The 23,956-nt window shown below is 44.6% G+C and overlaps 1 protein-coding gene across 2 annotated transcripts in view; it reads left to right on the forward strand.

Moving 5' to 3' along the window:
• Positions 1 to 23,956, forward strand: part of ALPK3 (alpha kinase 3) — a 53,677-nt gene that overhangs the window by 22,910 nt on the left and 6,811 nt on the right. For both annotated transcript variants that reach the window (XM_070358333.1, XM_070358334.1), the window contains 5 exons: positions 17,029 to 19,111; positions 19,785 to 19,932; positions 20,309 to 20,436; positions 20,571 to 20,606; positions 23,628 to 23,908. In XM_070358333.1, the coding sequence (XP_070214434.1) occupies positions 17,029 to 19,111; positions 19,785 to 19,932; positions 20,309 to 20,436; positions 20,571 to 20,606; positions 23,628 to 23,908 (2,676 nt within the window). The remainder of the gene's footprint in view (positions 1 to 17,028; positions 19,112 to 19,784; positions 19,933 to 20,308; positions 20,437 to 20,570; positions 20,607 to 23,627; positions 23,909 to 23,956) is intronic.

The raw sequence follows: 23,956 nt of genomic DNA on the forward strand, positions 1-23,956 counted from the left end.
ACAAAGAAGGAGGCTGGTGGGTGACAGCTTAAGGAGTTTGATAAGGGAGGGGAGGGTGAAGAGGGAGGGGAGGAGCAAAACTGAGGGGATTAACAGAAAAGAAACTGTTTGTCCCGTTTGGTCAGTGTTTCATGTTTCAGAGGCACTATTTCCCAGGAGTTTGTAGAGAGAAAGGAATGTTTTATAGAGGGGCAGAAAGAAGACAGTATTTCTTATGAGGGGCAGAAAGCAAAAGTGTTTCAAGACTGGAGATGAGGGACTTTCTCCCTCACCTAGTGGCTAAGACTTCCACTGCAGGGGTGCAGGTTTGGTCCCCAGTCAGGTTGGTTAGGGAACTAAGATCCCACATGCCATGTGGCCTAAAAAAGAAGAAAGAGAATTTCCTAAACTGAATAAAAATGACAACACAACATATCAACTTGAAAAAAAAGATTGGAGGTGGGTTGTGTAAAATAGATGGAGTACACTTACACTAAGAAATTGTTGGTTGGTTGTCTGAAATTAAATGTAACTGGGTGTCATATATTTCTCTTTGCTAAATCTGGCAACCCTAAGTAGAGACAGCATTTTGGGGGAGCTAAGATGAAATTGTTTCTTGGGTCACAGGAATGCAGGAGCATGGGTCTGGGGAAATGGGGAGCAGCTGAAAGCAGCATTTCACAGGGGTCGAGGCAGAAGATGGAAGGGTGAAGGGACAGACGTGAGGTACATGCTGCTGCAGGACCTCCAAGGGTGCAGTGGGGAAGGTAAGGAGAACTGGGAGGAGCTGCCTCTCCCATTGAAAGGACTTTCAAAGAGGTAGGAGGGAGCGCCAGTTTCTAGGGTGATGAGAGGAGATGTTTTTATTTCAGTGGGTGCTGAGATTAGTCTGTGGGGACAGTAGTTCAGAGGTCTTTGGAGTGGAGTGAACCTCAAACCAGACTCTGGAATCTGTTCATGACTCTCAGCCCCTCATGCCTGGTCTCATGAGATCTCAGCAGCTGGAGTGGTGAGCTCCTAGTGGCCAGATGGGGCCACTCCATGTGCCTGACAGCCCAGAGGCTGGACTGCAGGCCATACTGTAGGGATGGCCCTCATGGGCCCCTAGGGAGCACATTTGGGACGAGATCAGGCTGGTGGCCAAGTCTGTGAGTGAGTCTGGCTTCTCCACCCACAGCGGTGGGGAGTACCACAGCCAGACGGCTGCATCCTCCTGGCAAGGCCTTCTCCGAGGTGGGATGAATGGGCTAGGGCAGCGCAGGGCAGGAGAGGCTGTCTGCAGAGGTTCTGCTGTGGCCACAAAGAGCTTGTGTGGCTTTTATTTTATTTTAATACTTTAAAAAATTGTGGAATGTATCATCATACATGTGAAAAATGCATATAATGGCCATATGTATTCTGAAGATGTTGCTTTTTAGTAGCTGAATTTGATTGGTTTCTCATATTTTCATTCTACCAAATCACTTTAGTTTTTGATAATGAAAGGAAAACATGGCCATAGTAAAATATGTGGGGGAAATTCTAAAAGGAAAAAGTGAAAACTCATCTATAAGTCTGCCATCCAGATATCTTGCTGTATCTACCAATCTTTTTGCATGTGTTTTATTATTTTTTTAATTTAATTTATATTATTTTGATTAGTTTTATATTCTGCTTCTTTTACTTCTCATTATTTTATGAGCATTTTCTAATGGTTCCTTAAAGTTATCTGGAAAAGTTCACTTTTTGTGGTTATGTAAGATGCCACAATATACATATTTTAACCATTTCTTCAATATTGTTTATGATTTTCTTCCAAGGTTAGTTAAGCATATATCTATATTTTTATAATTTTTATTGTTTGAATTCCTTTATTTGACTTATAAATCAGTCTGGAATTGATTCAGGTATATAGCATAATATCAGTTTCTAGCTCAACAATAAGTAATTTCCCCTCATATCTACCTTAAATAGTCAACCTTTTCTATTAGTTTGTGATTCTTTCTTTATAAACTACCCTTATACCCACTAAAGTCTATTTTAGTTCCCATATATACATCTATCATAATCCATTAATCTATTTGTTGATTCTTACAACAGAATGATCTCATTTAATTATTGTAGCTTTAATTTCTGACAAAGCAACCCTCTTATACGTCTTTTAAACATTTTTGAAGTTATTCTCTCTTATTTATTCCTCTAGGAAAACTTAGAATCGTTGTTTGAATTTTTCCAAACTCCCAGATATCATTGTTTTTTTTTTACCTTGTATCTTTATATTCACCATTAAAAAAACCACGCATTTTCAAAACAGTGATGAATTATTTTTAACAAGATCAAAAATATATTAAATCCTTTTATGGAAGACTAGTCAGATTTGAATTTTAAATGGTCTTTTAGTAAAATTTGCTAGGCATATATTTTTAAAGAGCTTGATTGAGGTATGATTTTATACCAGTAACAGTCATCTATTTAAAGTGTACAGGTCAGGGCCGCCCCTGATGGTCCAGTGGTTTGGACCTCCCCTTCCAGTGCAGAGGGTACAGGTTCATTTCCTGGTCAGGGAGTTAAGATCCCACATTCCTCTCGGCCAAAAGACCAAAACACAGAACAGAAACAATAAAGTGTACAGGTCAGTGCACACAATTCAGAGTTGTGCAGTCACTCACATAATCCAGTTTTAAAACATTTCATCACCCTAAAAAGATTCTTGTTCCTTTTTGCAGTTAATCCTTGTTCCCACCCTGAGGTCCAGGCAACCACTAATTTGCTTTCTGTCTCTCTACCATTGGTATTCTGATTGAGATTGCATTAAATATAAAAATGAATTTGGAAAAATCAATATCTTAATATTTAGCTTTCTCATCTGGGAGCATAGTATTTCTTTCTGTCATTCAAGCCTTCTTTTTTAATTAAAAAAATTTTTTTTGGTGACCCTTCACAGCTTGTGGGATATTAGTTCCCCTTTTAAAAGTGCCCTAACCTGAGATCTTTTCTGAGCCTGGCTCAGAACTCTGGAGCTGAGGTATAGGAGTGTGGGGATATAGTCTGAGGGGATCCTCTGAGGGGATGGTCTGAGGAGGCTCTGCTGAACGCCTCAAGACCTCACAGTACCTTACGCCCCGCACATCCTGAGGATGATCGTCTCAGTACATGGAAACTCTGCTCCCACCATCAGGGCGCTTTGGTTTTCAGAGCCTACATGAATATACGTATTTTCTGAGAACTGTTGAAGGAAGGAGGGATTGGGGAGAGACATGATCGTTGCTTAAGGAATTATCAAATAACTCAAGGGGATTAGACTTGCTCCAAACCATAAACTCAAAGAGTTTGTGGTGAGTGTTACTACTATAGGTTTCCAGGGATGAAGCGTGGGGCGGTATGTAGTCATGAGGGAAGGCATCTGGAAAGGGGCCAGACTGGTTGGCAGCATGTATAGGATTCATCACTAGAAATACCATAGTAGAAAAATACCCAATACAATTTTTTAATATAAAATAATGCCCATAATATCCTCAGATAAAAATAAAGTAATGGGTGAAAGAGAGGAAGGAACACATTCTGGGAAGGACACATAGCCTGAAACAAAGGGAAGGTGGTAGGCTAGGCCAGGAACTCACACCTGCTTGTCCTAACCTTAATGCCTTGGTGCATTTAAAGCCTCGCCACACTTTTTCTTTTCTGTGTCTTGTGTTCTGCTTTAGTTTGTTTAGCATTAACTGTAACATCCTTCAGGCTTGGACGTGAGACAGAAAGGGGAGAGAACTAGCACTTGCTGAATATTAGCTTCCAGTAATGCTGGGTTAGATAATTTAGACCAACTCTCCTACTGAGGGCAACTAGTAAAGTAGAGCAAAATATAAAAATGTCTGCTTGAAGGCACTGGAGAGCTAACAAAGTGAAGAATCGCTTTGCAGGATCTGGGATAAGATGGGAATCCATAATGGTGAGCCCCAGCACTTGGTGTAGCTTTTGTCTTGGGGTTGTTTGTCACTCCAGGAGAGACGAATGAGACATTCAGCAGTGTTGCAGACAGCCTCAAGGAACTTGGGAGACCACAATTGGAGCCCATGGTCTCAAGAGTGGTAGCCCTGGTAAACCCTCTGGTCTTTGAGCGGGGAACCCTGAAGGTTTGTACCATAGGATTAAGGGAACCAGAAGCAAATTACCCTCACAGGGACTGAGGCTTAACTCTGAGTTACCTGGGTGACCAAGAAATATCTCGGTCCCTGAAGTTAGGTTAAGGCGATTCAAGATACCTTGCCCCCCAGTGCCTGGGTGTGCATGCAGCACCTGGGAGAAACAAACAGAAATCACCTGGAGGATGATAGCATTATCTTAAGCCTCAAACCATTTCTGAAAAATGTTTCAAATGTAATATCCGGCACCTAAATGATAGACAGGCATACAAAGAGAAGAAAAAAAAACCATGAACATGGGGACTTCCCTGGCCAGTCCAATGGTTAGGACTTGGCACTTTCACTGCCATGGCCCCAGGGGACTAATCCCTGGTCAGGAAACTAAGATCCTGCAAGTTCAGTGGCACAGCCAAAACAAAACCCAGATATAAAGCTTACCGGATCACCAGAGCCGAGGGGCAGATAGATGTTCTGATGGGAACAGCCTTAAGGTGACACAGAAGGAAGCTGGACAGGGCTGGCCAGAGGCCTTGAAGTTGCCTCCTGTGACACTTGAAGGTGTGAGGGGGCAGGAACTCAGCCTGGCTCAGCATTCTCTGGGGTGTGAGCCGCTCATAGTAGGATGCTTATTTACTGGGACGTTAAAGGCCTGCTACCTAGTTTATGTTACCAATTGCCTGTGGTGCCACTGAAATGATAGAAATCTGAAACAATCTCGATATGAATCATATACTTTTGCTTTTTTCCTGATAATGTGCCAACAAGATACAGTTATCATTTTCCTGAAGAAAATGGCTTGATTTTCCCCTGATTCTTGTTAGGGAGGGCTGGGATGGAAACTTCTACATTCCATTTGCCTGGGAGCAGCCAGACCTAGGTTCCCTCCTAGCTCAGGATCCAACACGGACAGGTCTAGAGAAAAGACTCTTCTCATAGAATCACTGAGAGCCAGGCCAGGGGAGGACCCAGCAGTCACCAGGTCCAGTGGCCTTTCATGGAACTCTGTTTTTGAATGAACTGCTCTGAAGGGGCCTGGAGTCACCTGCCTGGACTCTTGATGTATATAAAAGTACTTTATTTTTTGGTTTAAGTAAGGTTAAGCAATGTGCCCAGGACCACATGACAAGGGATAGCAATACTGAATCCAGAACTCAGGGTGCCTGACTCTCAGTTGTGGAGTCCCTGTTCTGCTTCATAATGTCACTGCCTCTCACCTGCCTCCCAGCGGAGGAAAAAGAGCAGCATGAAGAGGCCAGAACCTCTGTGAAAACACAGAATGACAATAAGGAAGGTACAAGGAACTCCTCCTGTGTCACGTTTGGAGATGAGGTGGTTCCCTCACACTGTCCCCAACACACCAGGTACCACATTCTCTCTGAAAACTTCCTGGAGCATTTGCTTACCTAATAGGACTGTGAAGGGTAAAACCCACCATTCAGTTTATCAGTCTGACCTTATAAGTCTTATCTTCCTGGAAGATTTCCTTTTTTAGCCACTCTTTCCTGGCTAGATATTACTCATCTTTAGGTCTCTGTTCTCATTTCATTTCCTGATTTCCTAATTTGATTGATATTTCCCTGTTATAATTCATAATTAACCCTTTATTTTCCTTCCTATGCAATTAGCAATTACATAAAAACTATTCAAATTATTTCTTCAATATCCATCTCTCCCATCAACAGTAAGTGCCATGAGGCCAGAACTGTGTCCATCATTGCAAGGTCAAGCACAGAGGTTGGCAAACTATAGCTTGGGGGCCAGATCTGGCTTGCCGCCTGTTTTTGTATGAACCAAGAGCTGAGAATACTTTTTACACTTTTAAATAGTTGGGGAAAATATCAAAAGAAGTATATTTTGTGATGTGAAAATTATATGAACTTCAAATTTCAACGTTCATAAATAAAGCTTTATTGGAACACACACACACACAAAGAGCAAATAAACAAACAAAAAAACAACATAAAAAAGAACCAGCAAAAACAGCCACACAATGTACTCCAACTTTTGGAATGATCAGACATGAACTAAAAAACTAAAAACTGTACATCCTATATTTTAAAAGATAAAAAGTTAAGACTGAAAATTTCAGCAGAGAACTAGAAACTATAAAAAGTAGAAAAGACTTTAAAATGATGCAAACTAGAATTCCAGAACTAGAAAATACAATAACTAATGTTAAGTTAGCTATTGTGGTTATGGTAGTTCCAGTTCTGGACGAGACGGAGTGAACACCATCCACCCTGTATCCCCCACTGATTGCAACTAAAAACTTGGGCAAGTCACCTGGTGCAGCTATTTGATGACTTTGATAAACAAATAGTAGCAGACAGACTGAGGAATAAGACCAGGAATACTGGTCAGCACTACTGATCAGTACTACTGATTTGGCAATGTTGTTGTTCAGTCGCCAAGCCCTGTCCAACTTTTTGTGAAGTCCAACTTCATAGACTGCACACACCACACTTCTCTGTCCTTCACTAGCTCTTGGAGTTTGCTCAAATTCATGTCCACTGAGTCAGTGATACTATCTAATCATCTCATCCTCTGCCTCCATCTTCTCCTTTTGCCTTCACTCTTTCCCAGCATCAGGGTTTTTTTTCCAGTTAGTCAACCTCTTCAGATCAGGTGGCCAAAGTATTGGAGCTTCAGCATCAATCCTTCCAATGAATATGCAGTGTTGATCTCCTTTAGCATGGACTGGCTGGATCTCCTTGCAGTCCAAGGGACTCTCAAGAGTCTTCTCCAACACCACAGTTTGAAAGCATCAGTTCTCTGGTGCTCAGCCTTCTTTATGGTCCAGCTCTCACACCCATACATGACTGCTGGAAAAACCGTAGCTTTGACTGTGTAGACATTTGTTGGCAAAGTGATTTCTCTGCTTTTTAATACTGTTTCTAGGTTTATCATAGCTTTTCTCCCAAGGAGCAAGCGTTTTTTAATTTCATGGCTGTAGTCATTGTCTACAGTAATTTTGAAGCCCAAGAAGATAAAATCTGTCAAATCTCCTACTATTCCCTGGCCTGGTCTATGCAGTCAGAAACTCAGAAGTAAGCACCAGTATAGAGAGAGATTCAGGAAAAGCCCTTCAAGACAGGCCTGAGAAATAAGAGAGGTAAGAGAATGGTGGAGAATCTTTCTCTCTGTTTGTGGTCCCAAGAGGGTGGGATCAATTTCTGTTGTTTTTTTTTCTCTTCTGGATGTCTTCCTTGGTCCAGGACAGGGACTCATGTGTGAAAGTATGTGACAGAGAAGGCTAAGTGAAGCCTAACTATCTGGACAGAGGAATGGAAAAGGTAATCCTAAGGACTCAGGAAGTAAAGGGTAGATCATGGGGAGGAAGTTTTGGGAAAGTGACTTCATAAGCTGTTTATAAATTCCTGGGCTTATTTCCAAGCTATTCATGCATGGATCTGATTCTGAACATTGTATACTGAAGAACTAAGAGGGACTTTCCTCAAGGTTCAGTGGTTAAGACTTTGTACTTCCAATGGAGGTAACATGGGTTCAATCCCTGTTCGGGGAACTAAGATCCCACTTGCCTCTGGAATCAACCAAAAAAACCCACTAAGAGACCATCATCCAAGTCCCAGACTGGCCACTGGGTGGCACACACACAGATCTGAATAACACTGTAAAGACTTTGAAAATGGAACTGAATTGAAACTACGATCACAGGAGGTTGAATGGAACTTGGAGCCTGACTACAACCAAGTAGATTGTCTGCTGAGACAAAAGTATTAACATCCTCTACAGGATTTATTCAAGAAACCAGAATCTCATAATATTCGAAATGTCCAGGATATAATGAATATTACTTGGCATATGAGAAAATAAGGAAGATCTCAACATGCATGGGAAAAGGCAATTAAAGGATGACAATGTCAAGATGGCAGATATGTTGGAATTATCTGACTTTAAAGCAATAACAAAAAGTAAGGGTGAGCACTCTGGAAATAAATTGAAAGATAGAAAGTCTTGGCAAAGAAATACAAGATGTAAAGAAGTAAATATTAATTTTAGAACTGAAAAAATAAAATAATTGAAATAAAATGACTTGCTGGTTAGGCACAACAGAAAAATGAGGACGATAGAAAATAATGTACTTTGAAAATAGTTGAAATTATTCAACTTGAGTGAGAGAGAGAAAAAGACATGAATAGAACCTCAGGCATCTGTGGTACAATAGCAAAATGTCTAAAATTCATGTCCTTGGATACCCAGGAAGAGAGAAGAGAGTGTGGTGCAGAAAAAATATATGAAGAAATAATGGCTGAAAACTTCCCAAATTTGGCAAAAAAATAAAAACAAAACCCCACAAACACAGATCAAGAAGTTCAGCAAACCCCAAATAAGAAACACCCACATAATTCCATGCCAAGGAACAGCATAGTCAAATTGCTGAGAACTAAGGACAAAAAAACAATAAAATCTTAAATGTAGAAAAAAATGATGCACTGTTTCTAGGGGAGCAGTAACTCAAATGACTGCAATTTCTCATCAGAAACAGTGGAGGTTAAAAAGGAAGTGAAATATTTTTTTTTAATTTTTTAAAATTTAAATTTATTTACTTTAATTGGAGGCTAATTACTTTACAATATTGTATTGGTTCTGCCACACATCAACATGAATCCGCCACGGGTGTACACGTGTTCCCCATCCTGAACCCCCCTCCCCGTACCATCCCTCCGGGTCATCCCAGTGCACCAGCCCCAAGGATCCTGTATCAAACCTGGACTGGCAATTCGTTTCTTATATGATATCATACATGTTTCCATGCCATTCCCCCGAATCATCCCACCCTCCCCCTCTCCCACAGAGTCCAGAAGACTGTTCTATACATCTGTGTCTCTTTTGGAAAGTTTCTTCTGGAGACCCCATATTGTTGGATACTGTTTTGTTGTTTTAGAAATAATATTTTTTAACTGCTGAAAGAAAAGACTTTTCAATCGATAATTCTATATTCAGCAAACATATCTTTAAGCATTGAAGGTGAAAGAAAGACATTCCAAGATAAAGGGAAACTAAGGGACTATGTCACTAGCAGACCTGTTTTTAAAGAATTGCTAAAGTAAAATTTTCAGACAAAAGACACATATACTGGAAGGAAACTTTTAAATATCTGGGTAAATATAATTATTTTTCTCCTCTTGAATTCTCTAAAATATGTTTGAAGGCAAAAAAAATATAACGTTGATGATTTTTTAATGTATGTGAATGTAATATTAATATATAAAGAGGGAGAGGATAAAGGGACCTATGTGGTGGTAAGATTGCTTCATTTCACTTGCCATGGTAAAATGTTTACTTGGAGGAGACTGTGGGAAGTTAAGTGTATGTATTGTAAGCCCTAGAGCAATAATTAAAATACTATACAAAGAAATATAGTACATATCACAACATGTAAATTTAAGTGGAATACTAAGAATTGTCAAATAATCTACAAGAAACCTGGACGGGGAAACAGGAAGAAATAACTGAAGTAACAAATAATAAAATAATCGATATTTAAGTCCAAACATCTAAATAATTATATTAAACTTAAGTGATCTAAATACATGAAGTGAAAGACATAAATTTTGAGACTGGATCAAAAACACATTCCCAACTCTGTTTTTTACAAGAAATTGACTTCAATTCCAATGATAAAAATAACAGGGCTTCCCTGGTGCCTCAGTGGTGAAGAATCTGTCATGCCAGTGCAGGGGATGGGTTCAGTCCCTGATCCAGGAAGATCCCACGTGCTGTGGAGCAACTAAGGCTGTGCACCGCAACTATTGTGCCTCTGCTCTAGAGCCCAGAAACCACAACTACTGAGCCCATGCGCTGCAATGACTAGAGCCTGTGCTCCGCAACAAGAGAAGACACCACGATGAGAAGCCTGCACACTGCAACTAGAGAGTAGCCTAGGGCAGCAACGAAGACCCAGCATAGCCTAAATAAATAAATAAATAATTTTTAAAAAGTAGAGTAATTGAAAATATATATAATGCCAACACTAAGCAATGGAAATTTAGACTGTTTATGGCTCAGATGGTAAAGAATCTGCCTAAAATGTGGGAGACCCAGCGTGGATCCCTGGGTTGGGAAGATCTTCTGGAAAAGGGCGTGGCTACCCACTTCAGTATTCTTGCCCGGAGAATTCCATGAACAGAGGAGCCCGGTGGGGTACAGTCCATGGGATGGCAAAGAGTCAGACACGACTGAGCAGCTAGCTAACACATTGACTTTCACATATTAATATCAGACAAAGCATGTGTGTGCCTGCTTGCCTGGAATTCTCCAGGCAAAAATACTAGAGTGGGTTGCCATGCCCTCCTCTAGGGGATCTTCCCAACCCGGGATTGAACCTGCATCTTTTGCCTCTCTTGCATTGGCAGGCAGCTGCTTTTTACCGCTGTACCACTGGAAAGCCCCCAGACAAAGCCAACTTCAGAGCAAAGAAAATTACCAGGAAAAAATAATGAATTATGTAATGATAAAAGAGTCAATTCAAGAAAATGAAAATGAGTTTGCCCCTAACAACAGAGCTTCAAAATACATGAAGAAAAGCTGGCAGAACTAAAGGGAGAAACAGACAAATTGACAATTAATAGTTGGAGACTATATTTAAAAACTCCTCTCAATAACGAATTGAACTAGCAAACAGTAAGAATAGAAAAGAACCAGGGAACTTCCCTGGTGGTACAGTGGTTAAGAATCTACCTGCCAGTGCAGGGGACACAGGTTCAATCCCTGGTCCGGGAAGATTTCATATGCCACAGAGCAACTAAGCCCGTCTACCACAACTACTGAAGCCCATGTGCCTAGAGCCTGTACTTCACAAGAGAAGACACCACAGTGAGAAGCCCATGCACCTCAATGAAAAGTAGCCCCCACTCTCCTAAACTAGAGAAAACCCAGGAGCAACAATGAAGACCCAGCACAACATACGTAATTTTCTTTTTTAAAGAGTAGAGTTGAATAGCCTTATCAACCAACTGGATCTAATAGCCATACAGAATACTCTGTGTAACAACAGCAGAATACTTACTAGTTTCAGGTACATTAAGACCTTCACTATAATAGATCATATGATGGGTCATAAACGTTAACAAACGTAAAATGATTGAAATCATACAAAGCATGTTCTCTGACAAAAATGAAATAAAAGTAGAAATCAGTGATGGAAAGATAATAGGAAAGTCTCCAAACACTTTAAATATCACACTTTTATGGGTCAAATAGGAAGGCCTTTAAATCAATTGGGAAATATTTTGAACTGAATAAAAGTGAAAATACAACATCTCAAAATTTTGCTGCAGCTAAATTAGTGTACTGAGGAACATTTATAGCATTAAATATTTATTTTAGAAACATGAAAGGTCTGAGGTCAAAACTCTGAGCTCTTGTATTGAGTAACTAGAAAAGAAAGAACAAAATTAACCCAAAGCAATCAGAAGGGAGGAAACAGTAATGAAAAGAGCAAAAAACAATGAAATTGAAAACTAAAACTATGGAAAAATAAACCAGAATCTTATTTGAGAAGATCGATAATATTGATAAACCTCTAACAAGTCTCACAAGGGGAAAAAAAAAAAAGAGACAAATTACCTGTATTCAGAATGAAAGAGGAGCTTGATTGTGGTGATCATTTCACAGTATATAGGTTAAGTCTTCCCCCTGAAATCTTTAGGGCTGCATGGTTTCACTGGAAATTATATCAAAGATTTAAAGATGACGAAGCCTCGATATGAGCCCTGGGTCTGGGTTTCATCAAGAAATAGATTCCAGGTCCTTGACACTGCCCAGCTCCATCCCTGTTAAGCCCTTGGCTTTGAATTCTGCTTCCCAAAACCAGCGCTCCAGGGCCATGCCCTCTCAGAAGGTGACAAGCCATAGTATTTGTCATTCAGTGGTTCATTTCTGTGAACCTCCTATGTGCCTTGGCCTATGAACATTGCAAAGGTAAATCAAACTGGTTCCTTAATCTCTGAGAATTTACAGGGAAGACAGAGAGACAAGATAGCAAATTAAAACTGCTAATGTTCTTCATGATGAAAAAGCTTCCAGAGAACCAGCTAGTTTCACCCCAGCTCACACAAGTTTTATTTTTAAGAAGTACGTGACATTCCTCCTCAGATCTCTACCCAGTTCCAGATGCAGACACACACACACACACACCACAGTGTTTAGAGACATCAACCTTTATAGTTATCGTGCACCAAGTCTAACCCTGGACCTGAGCTGGGCCCTCTTCGGAAGGGAAGGGTTCAAAGATTAGCAGATGAAACGTGTGCACGAAACAAATAACTGCCACAGAGAATGAGGGTACAATGATAGAATTAGGTACATTTGCCATGGGTACATAGGACAGGAAGCCACTTAAATTTTTAGGGATGGAGAAGGGAGCCCAAGGGCTTCCCTGGTAGCTCAGCTGGTAAAGAATCCACCTACAATGCAGGAGACCCTGGTTTGATTCCTGGGTCAGGAAGGTCCCTGGAGAAGGGATAGGCTACCCTCTCCAGTATTCTTGGGTTTCCCTGGTAGCTCAGATGGTAAAGAATCTGCCTGCACTGTGGGAGACCTGGGTTCAATCCCTGGGTTGGAAGATCCCTTGGAGGAGGGCATGGCAACCCACTCCAGTGTTCTTGCCTGGGGAATCCCCGTGGACAGAGGAGCCTGGTGGGCTACAGTCCATGGGGTCACAAAGAGTCAGACACAACCAAGCGACTAAGCACAGCACAGCACAAGGGAACTCAGAAGTCTTCAGAGAAGAGAAGAAGCTTGAGGGAAGTCTTCAGGGAAAAGGAGTCCTACCGGTGAGCAATGTCCAGCAGAGAAGAAACAAAGTGGTTATAAAACAGCACAGTAGTCAGTATGGTATCAGTGCTATAGGATGGAGGAACCCAAGAGATGAGCCTGGAGAGACAGACCTGGCTCTCCTGCTGAAAGGCCTCACTGATCACACTAAGGCCTGTTTACTTATTCATTTTCATTCTTCATTAGCTTTTGTGGAATATGTGTCATAGGCACATGGTATAAAATTTGTAAAGTATGAGAAGTATTTAGAGAATATTAAACCTTCACCCTTTCTCTACTGCCCCCACTACATTCCTCTTCTTGAAGTCAGTTGCTGTAACTGGTATGCTGGGCATCCTTCTAGATCTGTTTTCTGTGCATTTACAAGTATATGTGTCTGTATTTCCCACACACGGGTGGTGTATGATATTTTCTGTCCCAATACCTTGCTTTTTTATTTGGATATTTATTTTACTTATTTGGGATGTGGATGTACCAGAATTCATTGAGTTAATCCCATATGGAAGTAAGTTAGATCATTTCTTGCTGTTTTTGTAGTTGTTCAGTCACTGTCACATCTGACTCTTTTTGACCCCATGGACTGCAGCACGTCAGGCTTCCCTGTCCTTCACAATCGCCCGGAGCTTGCTGAAGCTCATGTCCATTGAATCAGTGATGCCATCCAACCATCTCATCCTCTCTTGTCGCCTTCTCTTCCCTCAATCTTTCCCAGCGTCATATCTAGTCTTTTGCTATTGTAAACTATACTGCAACAAATATCCCTGTATGTATGTCCATTTGAACATGGAAGTATTTCTACAAACTCCTAGGAATGGGATTTTGAGGTCAAAGAGTGTGAGTATTTTCAGTTTAAGTAGGTAAAGCCAGATTGCTATCTGTGGAGGCTGTGCTGATGCCTGTTTCCTCACACCCTGGTGGGCAGAGAGTATCCTTCAACTTCTTGCTGTATTAGGTTGGGGCTTTTAGGCTTTAACCTGTAAATGATGATAAGTCACTGGGAGGCTTTTAAGCAGGGGAGTGTCACAATCAGATTTATATTTCGGAAAGATCAGTTGGGCTGCAAATTTGTAGAGGCAAAGACTAGAGTCAGAGACACCAATTAAGAGGCTTAGGCAAGACAGAATTGTTGGCAGCTTAGATTAGGCTCTTGGCTGTGGAGACAGAAGGGAATGGATATTGAGATAGTGAAGCTGTAGGTTCTGTAGGACTGATCAGTTTAGGGGTGAGGGGGAGTGAAGATAGCTTTAATCAGCAGTTCCATTCATGGGACTTCCCTGGCTGTCCAGGAGTTAAGACACTGCTTCCACTGCAACGGGTGCAGGTTCGATTCCTAGTCCAGAAACTAAGATCTCACATGCTGCAAGGCAAGGCCAAAAAAATTAAAAAGTTCTGTTCACATGAGCCATGTGTGCAACATCAGCATTTTCTTTGTAAATTTAAAGCTCTCATGTCCATATTAATATTTCCTAGTCCCAGAATATCAGAAGTAAAAAGATACTAACATTCTTCAGTTGGACTTAATATTTGATGGCTCCTAATATTCTCCAAACTCTGTTTTTTTTGTATTCATACTGTTCATTCAGCATCCCATGTGGAAGTGAAAGTGTTAGTCGATCACTTGAAAGTGTCCATCTCTTTGTGACTTCATGGATTGTAGCCTGCCAGGCTCCCCTGTCCATGGGGTTTCCCAGGCAAGAATACTGGAGTGGGTTGCGATTCCCTTCTCCAGGGGATCTTCCCAACCTAAGAATCGAACCCAGGTCTTCTGCATTGCAGACAGATTCTTTACTGTCTGAGCCACCAGGGACAGCATTCCATATGCAGTAAAGTAGCTTTAAATTCTAGACTTGAATATAGTTTATTTATAAAGTCTTTCATTATGTATTCCCTTTGCTCTTGTTTTTAATTGGAGGAATATAACTGCTTTACAATGTTGTGTTAATTTCTGCTATACAACGTCGTGAGTCAGCTATAGTTATACATATGTCTCCTCCCTCTTGAGCCTCCCTCCCAACCTCCCCCCATCCCATCCTTCTAGGTCATCACGGAGCACCAAACTGAGCTCCCTGTGCTATATAGCAGGTTCCCTCTAACTATGGTTTTGTGTGTGGTTCTTCTGATACTTAGAAATATTTGTATGTAATAATGCATAATTTAAATTCTATATAATATGTCTATAATTTTATGTTTAATTAATGTCTTTTACTTTCTAATGAGTGGTGTTTCCACTTCCTCCCTATCTTTTTTCCTTTTCCTTTTCTCTCCTATTAGCCCAAAGTTGTATTTCTAAGTGGCTATCTTTATATATATAGGTATCCTATATTTCTATTACCTGGGTTTTCAGCTTTGAATCATGCCTCTGATTCCTAGCTTGTATAAGTGATACAATTAAGGCACCCACACTACTCATCTTCTTGCTCCTTCCCCTTCTATGCTAGTTGTATCATTTCTGCATCGTCAGGGCATAAGCATTGACATTCTGATCTCCCACTCTAAACTTTTTTGTTTTAGTCTTGATTAACCAGAGGGTTAACTGCATATTCACTGTTCACCATCAGTTGTTTTGCTGTGGTTTCCCAATCATTTTTTGGTTGACCAAAGTTTCTTCTCCAGTAATTTCCTCCAGGACCCTGGGAACACTTATCCTTAAGCCCTTGCATATTCAGAAACAATTTTCTTAGCAATTTTCAGGAGGTTTCTTCAGGAGTGTGTTTTTTGTTGATATTTTTTGAGATCTGCCTCCGGTAGGCTGTTCCACTTTTCTTTCCCTGACTCCGTTGGACATCTCCCTTATATGTCTTCTGCTGGATTTCCACCCGGTCTTCCACAATCCTACAGTCTTACAGCCTCCTAGAGTTTCATCTGTCTGCTTTTGGCAGTCCTTACCTCCACATACTTTTTTGAGACTATAGGTTTTATCAACCTCAAGTTCCACTAACAATGGAATTTGCTTTATTTTTTCTTGTTTACTTAGTTGGTTTTGAGCATATCCAAGAGGGAAGAGGCAAATTACCGTTTAGGCCACTGTGTTTAAATAGGAGGTCCTTTAATTATATTTAAATGTGTGACATAATAGTATAAAAGCAAAGAACTTGTGATTTGAAGTTAGACACTCCTGGCTTCTGAACCCTACTGTTTACTGTCTGATAATGGACAAACTACATTCTTCTTTGACCATCAGTGTTCTTATCTCTAAAATAGAGATAATTCTTATAACTATTTCATATTGTTGTGAGGAGTGAGGTAATACCTATATAATAAATGGGGGCCTAGCATAATGTTTTGCAAATAGTGGGTGTTCAGAAGGGTAACATTGTAACATTTCATGGATCTCCTGGCATACCTGTCATTCACAACGACTTTAATCTTCTACGACTGCTGCTGCCGCCGCTAAGTCGCTTCAGTCATGTCCGACTCTGTGTGACCCCACAGACGGCAGCCCACCAGGCTCCCCTGTCCCTGGGATTCTCCAGGCAAGAACACTGGAGTGGGTTGCCATTTCCTTCTCCAATGCATGCAAGTGAAAAGTGAAAGGGAAGTCGCTCAGTTATGTCTCTTTGCGACCCCATGGACTGGAGCCCACCAGGCTCCTCCGTCCATGGGATTTTCCAGGCAAGAGTACTGGAGTGAGGTGCCAACGCCTTCTCTGACTAGCGTTATGTAATTACCGCTCACTCAGCATTAATGGTGATGTTGCCCCCGAAGCTGTCAAGGAGACCCTCCAGTACTCTCCCACCTCACCCGTCATTCTATCCAGAGCAGCAGTGCCACAGGAGAGGGAAAGGTTAATTGCTCAGAAGCCCTGAGAGAACACATCCCTCCAAATGGTGGGGGTGAGGGGAGGGGTAGTACTTGAGCAGAGTCCATCAGGAAAGGCAGGATTTCTTCAGGGAGAGGTGGGAAGGCCCAGAGCTAGACCTGGATTCTGGATATTACTTTATCTGGATTCTGGGTTCAGGGGTTTGGTGGGTGGGCATGGGATTTTGTCACCCCTAACAAGCCTGAGAAACCAAGTGGCCGGATTCCCATCACGGCAGCTGTGGTTAAGGCCCGAGGAGACTGGGACATCAGATTGGAAAGAGAGCCTAAGGCACCTGTAGTTAAGTTCTTGCTTTTGTCCGTGTGTTCCCAGGTCCAGGAGTCCCAGGCAACCATAGCTCCTGCACCGGCCGGCAGCAGCTCTGATCCAGCCTCTGCTGGTCACAGCACCTCTAGAAGTCAGGGCATCATTGAGCCCATGGATGCAGAAACCCAGGAGGACAGGAGAATGTCTGTTGACCAGAAAACAGGAGGTGAAAAGAATACAGAGGTGGACAGGAAGATGCAAGTGGACGGGAGGACGCAGGGAGACCAAACAGAAGCCTCCCAGTGGACTCAGGCAGATAGGATGACACAAGTGGATGTTGTGATGCAAGGAAGTAGGAGATCAGAGTCGGACAGGAATTCCCAGGAGGACGTGATGGCACAAGGAAGGGTGGGGACGCAGGCAGAAGAGAGGACCCAGGAAGATGGATGGGTACAGCAAGAAAAGGGGACACAGTCAGAGGGGAGCACTCCCTCAACCACGAAAGGTCATTCAGAGAAGGCGTCCATGACCAGTCTCAGCCCACACTCCAGAGCCCCCAAACGCCCACCTTCGGAGGATCCTAGGTCTCCTCGGGTTATTGAAGGCTTTGGACAGAGCCAGGACGAGTTCCCTGTCCCAGACAAACCGGGTTGTATGCTCACATCTGATGAGACACCAGAACCAGCCTCTGGGAACCAGGAGGAAGCTGTGCTGGGTCCCCTGGTGGGGGGCCTCGCTCCCAGGGCACAACTGCCTCCTGAGGTCCGTTCGGAGCCAGTGGGAGGAGAGCGCTCTGGAGGGCTGGAGTGGTCCGCTCCGGGGAGGGACAAACCAAGGGAGGGCCTGTTCCAGGGTCCGAGGGAGGAAGAGCTGGGAAGAGTGCCACCTGCAGCTCTGGGTGGCCGTCCTCCAGGGGGCTTAGGCCCTGAGGGGCGCCCCCTGCCCTCTCCTCCTGAGGCTGGCCTGACTCGTCATTCCCAGGAGGGGCTGCCCAGCACCCCAGCTTCTCAGCCCAGGACTGCAGCTGCCTTCCCGCCCTCTGAAGACAAGACCTTGCTGAGCTCTGCTCCCTCACTGCACCTGGGGCCAGGGACAGCCAGCCAGAGTCAGCCTCCAGAAACTGTGGTAGCAAACAGCGAAGGGCCCTGCGCCAAGGTGCCAGATGCGGACGGGAGGACTTCGGGTCCCCGGACCTGTGACCCCGGCCTCATAGACTCCCTGAAGAACTACTTGCTTCTGCTGCTAAAGCTGTCCAGCTCAGAAGCAAGTGGAGGGGGCCCGGAGTCTCAGGGGGAAGCTGCCGCTGGGGGTCCGGCGCCCCTGCCCACCCTGGCCCCCACCATAGAAGTGGCTGGACTGAGTCCTCGAACCTCACGGCGCATCCTGGAGCGCGTGGAGAACAACAACTTGGTGCAGAGCGCACAGACCCTCCTGCTGAGCCCCGGCACCTCCCGCCGTCTCACCGGCCTCCTGGACCGCGAGGTGGAGGCTGGCCGGCAGGCCTTGGCTGCTGCCCGGCGCCCAGGCCCCAGCCCCCTCTCGGTCCCCGCCATCGTGGTTGGTGAGGCGGAGGGCCCTGGGCTGGCCTCAGGAGGATCCAGTGAGGGTGAGGGACAGCTTCCCCTTGAGGGGCCTGGCCTCCTGGAGGTCTCTCGGGAAAGCAGCATGGGAGGGCTGCTTAGGGAGGAGGGTGGTGGGCAGGCAGCCCCTGGGCAGGGCCTGCTGTCAACCGAGAGCAGAGCCCAGGAGCCCTCCCCAGAGGAGGAGGCCCCGGGGGAGGCGCTCCCCGCGGCGACGCCCGAGGAGCTGGCTCTTGGGGCCCGGAGGAAGAGATTTCTCCCAAAGGTAAAAGCTGCAGGAGATGGAGAGGGCACCAAGCCTGAAGAAAGAGAGAGCCCCTCAGTCTCCCCCAGGGGGCCCAGGAAGGCCCTTGCACCTGGGTCCCCAGGGACTCCCGGGCTCGAGAGACGCTCCCCGACTCAAGGCAGAAAGGCAGGCATGCTGGAGGTGCCGCGGGCAGAGGAGGAGTTGGCAGCAGGAGACCCAGCCCCCAGCCCCAAAGCTGGCAGTCTAGATGCTGAGCTGGCCCTGGAGGAAGGCAATCAGGATGCTCTGGCCAAGTCCAGGAAGGCCAAAGACCTGCTGAAAGGTGAGTACTAGGTCTGGCCTCCCAGGAGAGGACGCTGCTGGGTCACCTGCCTGCTGGAGACCTGGTGCACCTCTGTAAAGGTATTCCCATGTAATAATCCCACAGGCTGTAGAATCAGAAAGGCTTAGTTTTTGCCCTGGCTCTGTGGCTTGGAGCTGATAATAGGACCAACTTCATAACATTATGAGGTTAAATGGGATAGAATAAATCAAGGGCTCAGCCTGGGGCCTGGCTTCAAGAGCATCCTAGCTCTAGCATCATCATCATCGTTGTCACCACCATCATCCCCTCTCTGCAGACTCGTCCCACGAGTACAGAGTGGTACAGACAGGACTCAAATGCAGGGTCCTAGGGTTAGGAGCCCAGGCTACAAGCTGAATGTCCTCTCTTGACTGCTGTCTTTGGCCTCAGCTGTGAGGCTCTGCCTGGCCTGGAGTGGGGGCGCACGGCCGGGTTCTTTCTAGCAAAGCTGTGTGCTCTGAAGTCAGAGCAAAGGCCTCAGAGACACAGATGTGGCGGGGGTGGGTGAAGTGATGGGTGTGTGAGGAGACTTGAATCCTGTTTTCTCTCAGCCTGTGCACCAATGACACCCAGGGAAGCGGGGGCAAGGCCAGAGAGGGCACAGGATGGCAGGGAGAGGGCTTACTCCTTCCCACTGTGCCCTTGCTCCCAGCCCCACAGGTGATTCGGAAGATTCGGGTGGAGCAGTTTCCTGACGCCTCGGGCAGCCTGAAGCTCTGGTGCCAATTCTTCAACATTCTCAGTGACTCGGTCCTGACGTGGGCCAAGGATCAGCGCCCAGTGGGCGAGGTGGGCAGGAGGTAAGCCAGCTGGGTGCCACCCCCACCTGGCCCCCTAAGACATGGCAGCAGTGATCACGTGGGGGCATCGTCCCAACCTTGGATCCACCTTCAGTTAATCCTCATAGTAACCCTGTAAGGGAGACTCTAGTACTCCCACCGTAAAAAGGAGAACATTGAGGCTCAGAGATACTAAGTCATTTGCCCAGAGTCCCACAGCCAGTGAGACTCAGGATCGCAAACCTGGCCTGTGTGATGCAGGCCTGGCTCTGCCCAGAGCTCCTGGAGCCTGTGCCCACAGAAGCCTCTGACAGTGGGGTCTGAGGACCCTCAGGACACAGTCTGGCCTGGGCTGTGCCATGGTGATGGCCTCAGGGGGAGGGTCTCCTCTCTGCAGTGCCGGGGATGAGGGGCCCGCGGCCCTGGCCATCGTGCAGGCGTCCCCCGTGGACTGTGGCGTGTATCGATGCACCATCCACAACGAGCACGGCTCAGCCTCCACTGACTTCTGCCTCAGCCCCGAGGGTGAGTGTGACCCTGCCCCCTCCGCCTGGTCTCTGCTCCATGGAGGACGGGGATAGTTATCTTTGCAGAGGTAGAGCTCTCTGTGGGCATGCCCACCTGAGGACAGTGACTTCCTCTGCTTTTTCTCCACACAGTGCTGTCAGGATTCATCTCCAGAGAAGAAGGTCAAGGTATGGTGCCCCTCACGGGGAGGAATGGATGGGCCTGTGTCCCTAGGCCTGCCTCTGCAGGGGTTCTTTAAAGACTTGGTGGTGGTGGTTTAAATGCTCAGTCGTGTCCGACTCTTGGGACCCCATGGACTGTAGCCTCCCAGGCTCCTCTGTTCATGGGATTCTCGAGGCAGGAATACTGGAGTGGGTTGCCTTTTCTTTCTCCAGGGAATCTTCCCAACCCAGGAATCCAACCCGGGTCTCCTGCATTGCAGGCAGATTCTTTACCAACTGAGCTACAAGAGAAGCTTGGAATCTGATCCAAATGCCACATTCATCTCCACATACAGCTACCCTTTCCTCCTAGTTTAGCATGTGGCTTGTGGAGGAGGTGGAGGGGGACAGCTGTTTCAGAAGTTGAGGGGGGAGGAAGGGCTAGAGGGCCATCCCACAAGGAGTTCACTCAGCCTGTGCCCTCTCCCCTGATCAGAGCCCTTGATCGAGAGCAGGACTGGCTACCAGGGTACTTCTCCCTACCGGTTTCCTCCCTGGAGTTTCTCTTAGGAGTCTGTGAATTCCTGCATGAGACCCACATGGGGAGCCTGCTAAAAATGCAGTACCTGAGCCCTGCTGCAGACACTCTTAATCACAGTCTGGGGAAGGACCTAACGTGATTGCATGTCAGTAGACACCCTGGTGATTGTCATACACCCTGAAGTTTGACAAACAATTTGAAGGCACAAATATTAGAGGAAGAGTTTGTGTTGCTCCTGCAAAAGACACATTAAGGATTTAGGACTTCGAAGGCAGCTGGTGATGGAAAGATTTCTAGAGCTTCATGAATTCCTTCATTCATTCACTCCTTTATTCATTCATTCAATTAGTACTTTTTGTTCAGTTATAAAATCAGAGTTAATATCAAATATAACCTTATGCCTAAAAACAAATAATACTTTGTTCTCATAAAATCAGATTTTCCTGTCTTGTAAGTGTTGGTTTATTTGAATTAGGAACCATTCAGTGCTTTTGGCTAACATATCTTCTTTTTTTTCCTATTTAATATTTATTTATTTATTTGGCTGTACCAGGTCTTAGTTGTGGCTTGTGGGGTCTAGTTCCCTGACCAGGGATTGAACCTGGGCCCCCTGCACTGGGAGCATGGAGTCTTAGCCACTGGACTGCCAGGGAAGTCCCTGACATATCTCTTAAATCTGTCAAGTGTATAATAGTTGCTCATCCCTCACTTGTTTTCACTCCTTACCATTTACTTCGTGAAGTCACTTGATGTGTAGAATGTCTTCCATTTTGGATTTTGTTGATTGTATCACCATTTAACATGTTGCTTCATTGATGGACTTCCTCTAAACTGGTTATTAGGTTGAGGTGCTCAGGTGCAAATTTGGGGGAACATTTCACAGGTGAGCTGTGTGTTTCCTTTTGCCTCCAATCTTCAGGCACATGATATCTGTTTGTTTTAGTAAAACTAAGAATGATCACTGAGTTTATTCACATGTTTTCTGCCTGATCTATCCCCTTTAAAGTTAAAAAAAATAAACAGGAATTCTCTGGCAATCCAGTAGTTAGGACTTGACTCTTTTACTGCCAGGCCTGGCTTCAATCACTGTTAGGGGAACGAGGATTCCCACTTACTGCAAGGCACAGTTTAAAAAAGAATTAAAACTGTATCTGATACAACTCCTGTCATTATCGAGGAGTTTTAGCAGTCACTGATTATTACCTCAATCCTTTATCTCCTTAAGGTTTAGAACATGGAGTATTTTAATTCTGTCATTTCTTCTTTATTCACTAGCTAACATTTTTCAGTAAAGAGGAAATGTTTATTTGGTAATCCTGATACATATAGGTCCAACAAAAAAATGAATGGAAATTACTTTCTTTTCCCTCTTGCTAAGCTTTCAGAATAATGAATTAGAGCTGTAACATCTTCCACAGGTCACCAATAAGGGTTTTTTGTTTTTTTCCAGGAGGAAGGTTTTTTGTTTTTTATAATTATGAAAGTATGGATTTTAACACATTTGAATGTTCAGTACTTTGCAGTTATTCTTTTTGTTAGTAAAATTGTCTCTCTCTCTCTTTTTTTTTTTGGCCAATGGAAGCCCCTTCAGGTTGGCTCATGTGTTCTTGTGACAAGCAACCAGTTGTTTTTGATACTTCACTTACTTTCTGATCCATAGATGTTTCTGGTCAATCCAAGACACTTCCTGCCATTTGTTCAGGGAATTCTGGTTCCTTTTAGTGGAAAATAGGCTTCCCTCATAGCTCAGTTGGTAAAGAATCTGCCTGTAATACAGGAGACCCTGTTTTGATTCCTAGGTTGGGAAGATTCCCTTGAGAAGGGAAAGGCTACCTACTTCAGTACTCTGGCTTGGAGAATTCCATATAGTCCATGGGGTTGCAGAGTCCGACACAGCTGAGTGACTTTCACTTTCACTTTAGTGGAAAATGGTATTTAGTGATCACAATTTGAGCACTAGGAGTACTCATTGCTATTGGATTGGTCTCAAACATTTTTTTTCAGTCAAACTTGTTAATTGAGATGGAATCACTTATTCACTTGATCAAAACACCAAATTCTAAAACAGACTAATCCTGATAGTCTGTATTAATAGCTGCTTCCTCAGAAAACCCATGCCTTCCACAGACACAGGCTGAGCCCTTATTTTCTCACACACAAGCACTGTTGAATGACCGAGGGTTGCATAACTACAGGGTCTGCCCTCAGGAGCTCACAGTCTACCACGGACCCCACAGTGCACCCCCAAAGAGCAGTAATGGACAGAGTGAGTGTATCAATTCCAGGCTTTTCCTGCCCTGTGGACTCTGCATCAGTCAGGGAGAGCTTCTATAATGTGTATTTATGTATTTGTTTGGCTGCTCCCTGCAGCATGTGAGATCTTAGTTCCCTGACCAGGGATTGAACCCACGTCCCCTGCTTTGGAAGCGCAATCTTAACCCCTGGACAGCCAGGGATGTCCTGAGGGGGAGTTTCTAGTTTTTTCACACTTTTCCTGTTCCCTCCAGTTGGAGAAGAGATTGAGATGACCCCCATGGTGTTCGCTAAGGGTCTGGCTGACTCTGGCTGCTGGGGGGACAAGCTCTTTGGGCGCTTGGTGAGTGAGGAACTTCGAGGGGGTGGACACGGTTGCAGCCTGAGGAAGGCCTCCCAGGCCAAGGTCATCTACGGGCTGGAACCCATCTTCGAGTCAGGCCGTACGTGCGTCATCAAGGTGTCCAGCCTGCTTGTGTTCGGGCCCAGCAGCGAGACTTCTCTCCTGGGCAGAAACTATGACGTCACCATCCAGGTACTGTCCCATGCCCCTGCCCCCGCTTCCACCCTCTCATCCCTCCCC

The sequence above is a fragment of the Bos mutus genome, chromosome 21 (assembly GCF_027580195.1).
Source record: "Bos mutus isolate GX-2022 chromosome 21, NWIPB_WYAK_1.1, whole genome shotgun sequence".
NCBI lineage: Eukaryota > Metazoa > Chordata > Mammalia > Artiodactyla > Bovidae > Bos > Bos mutus.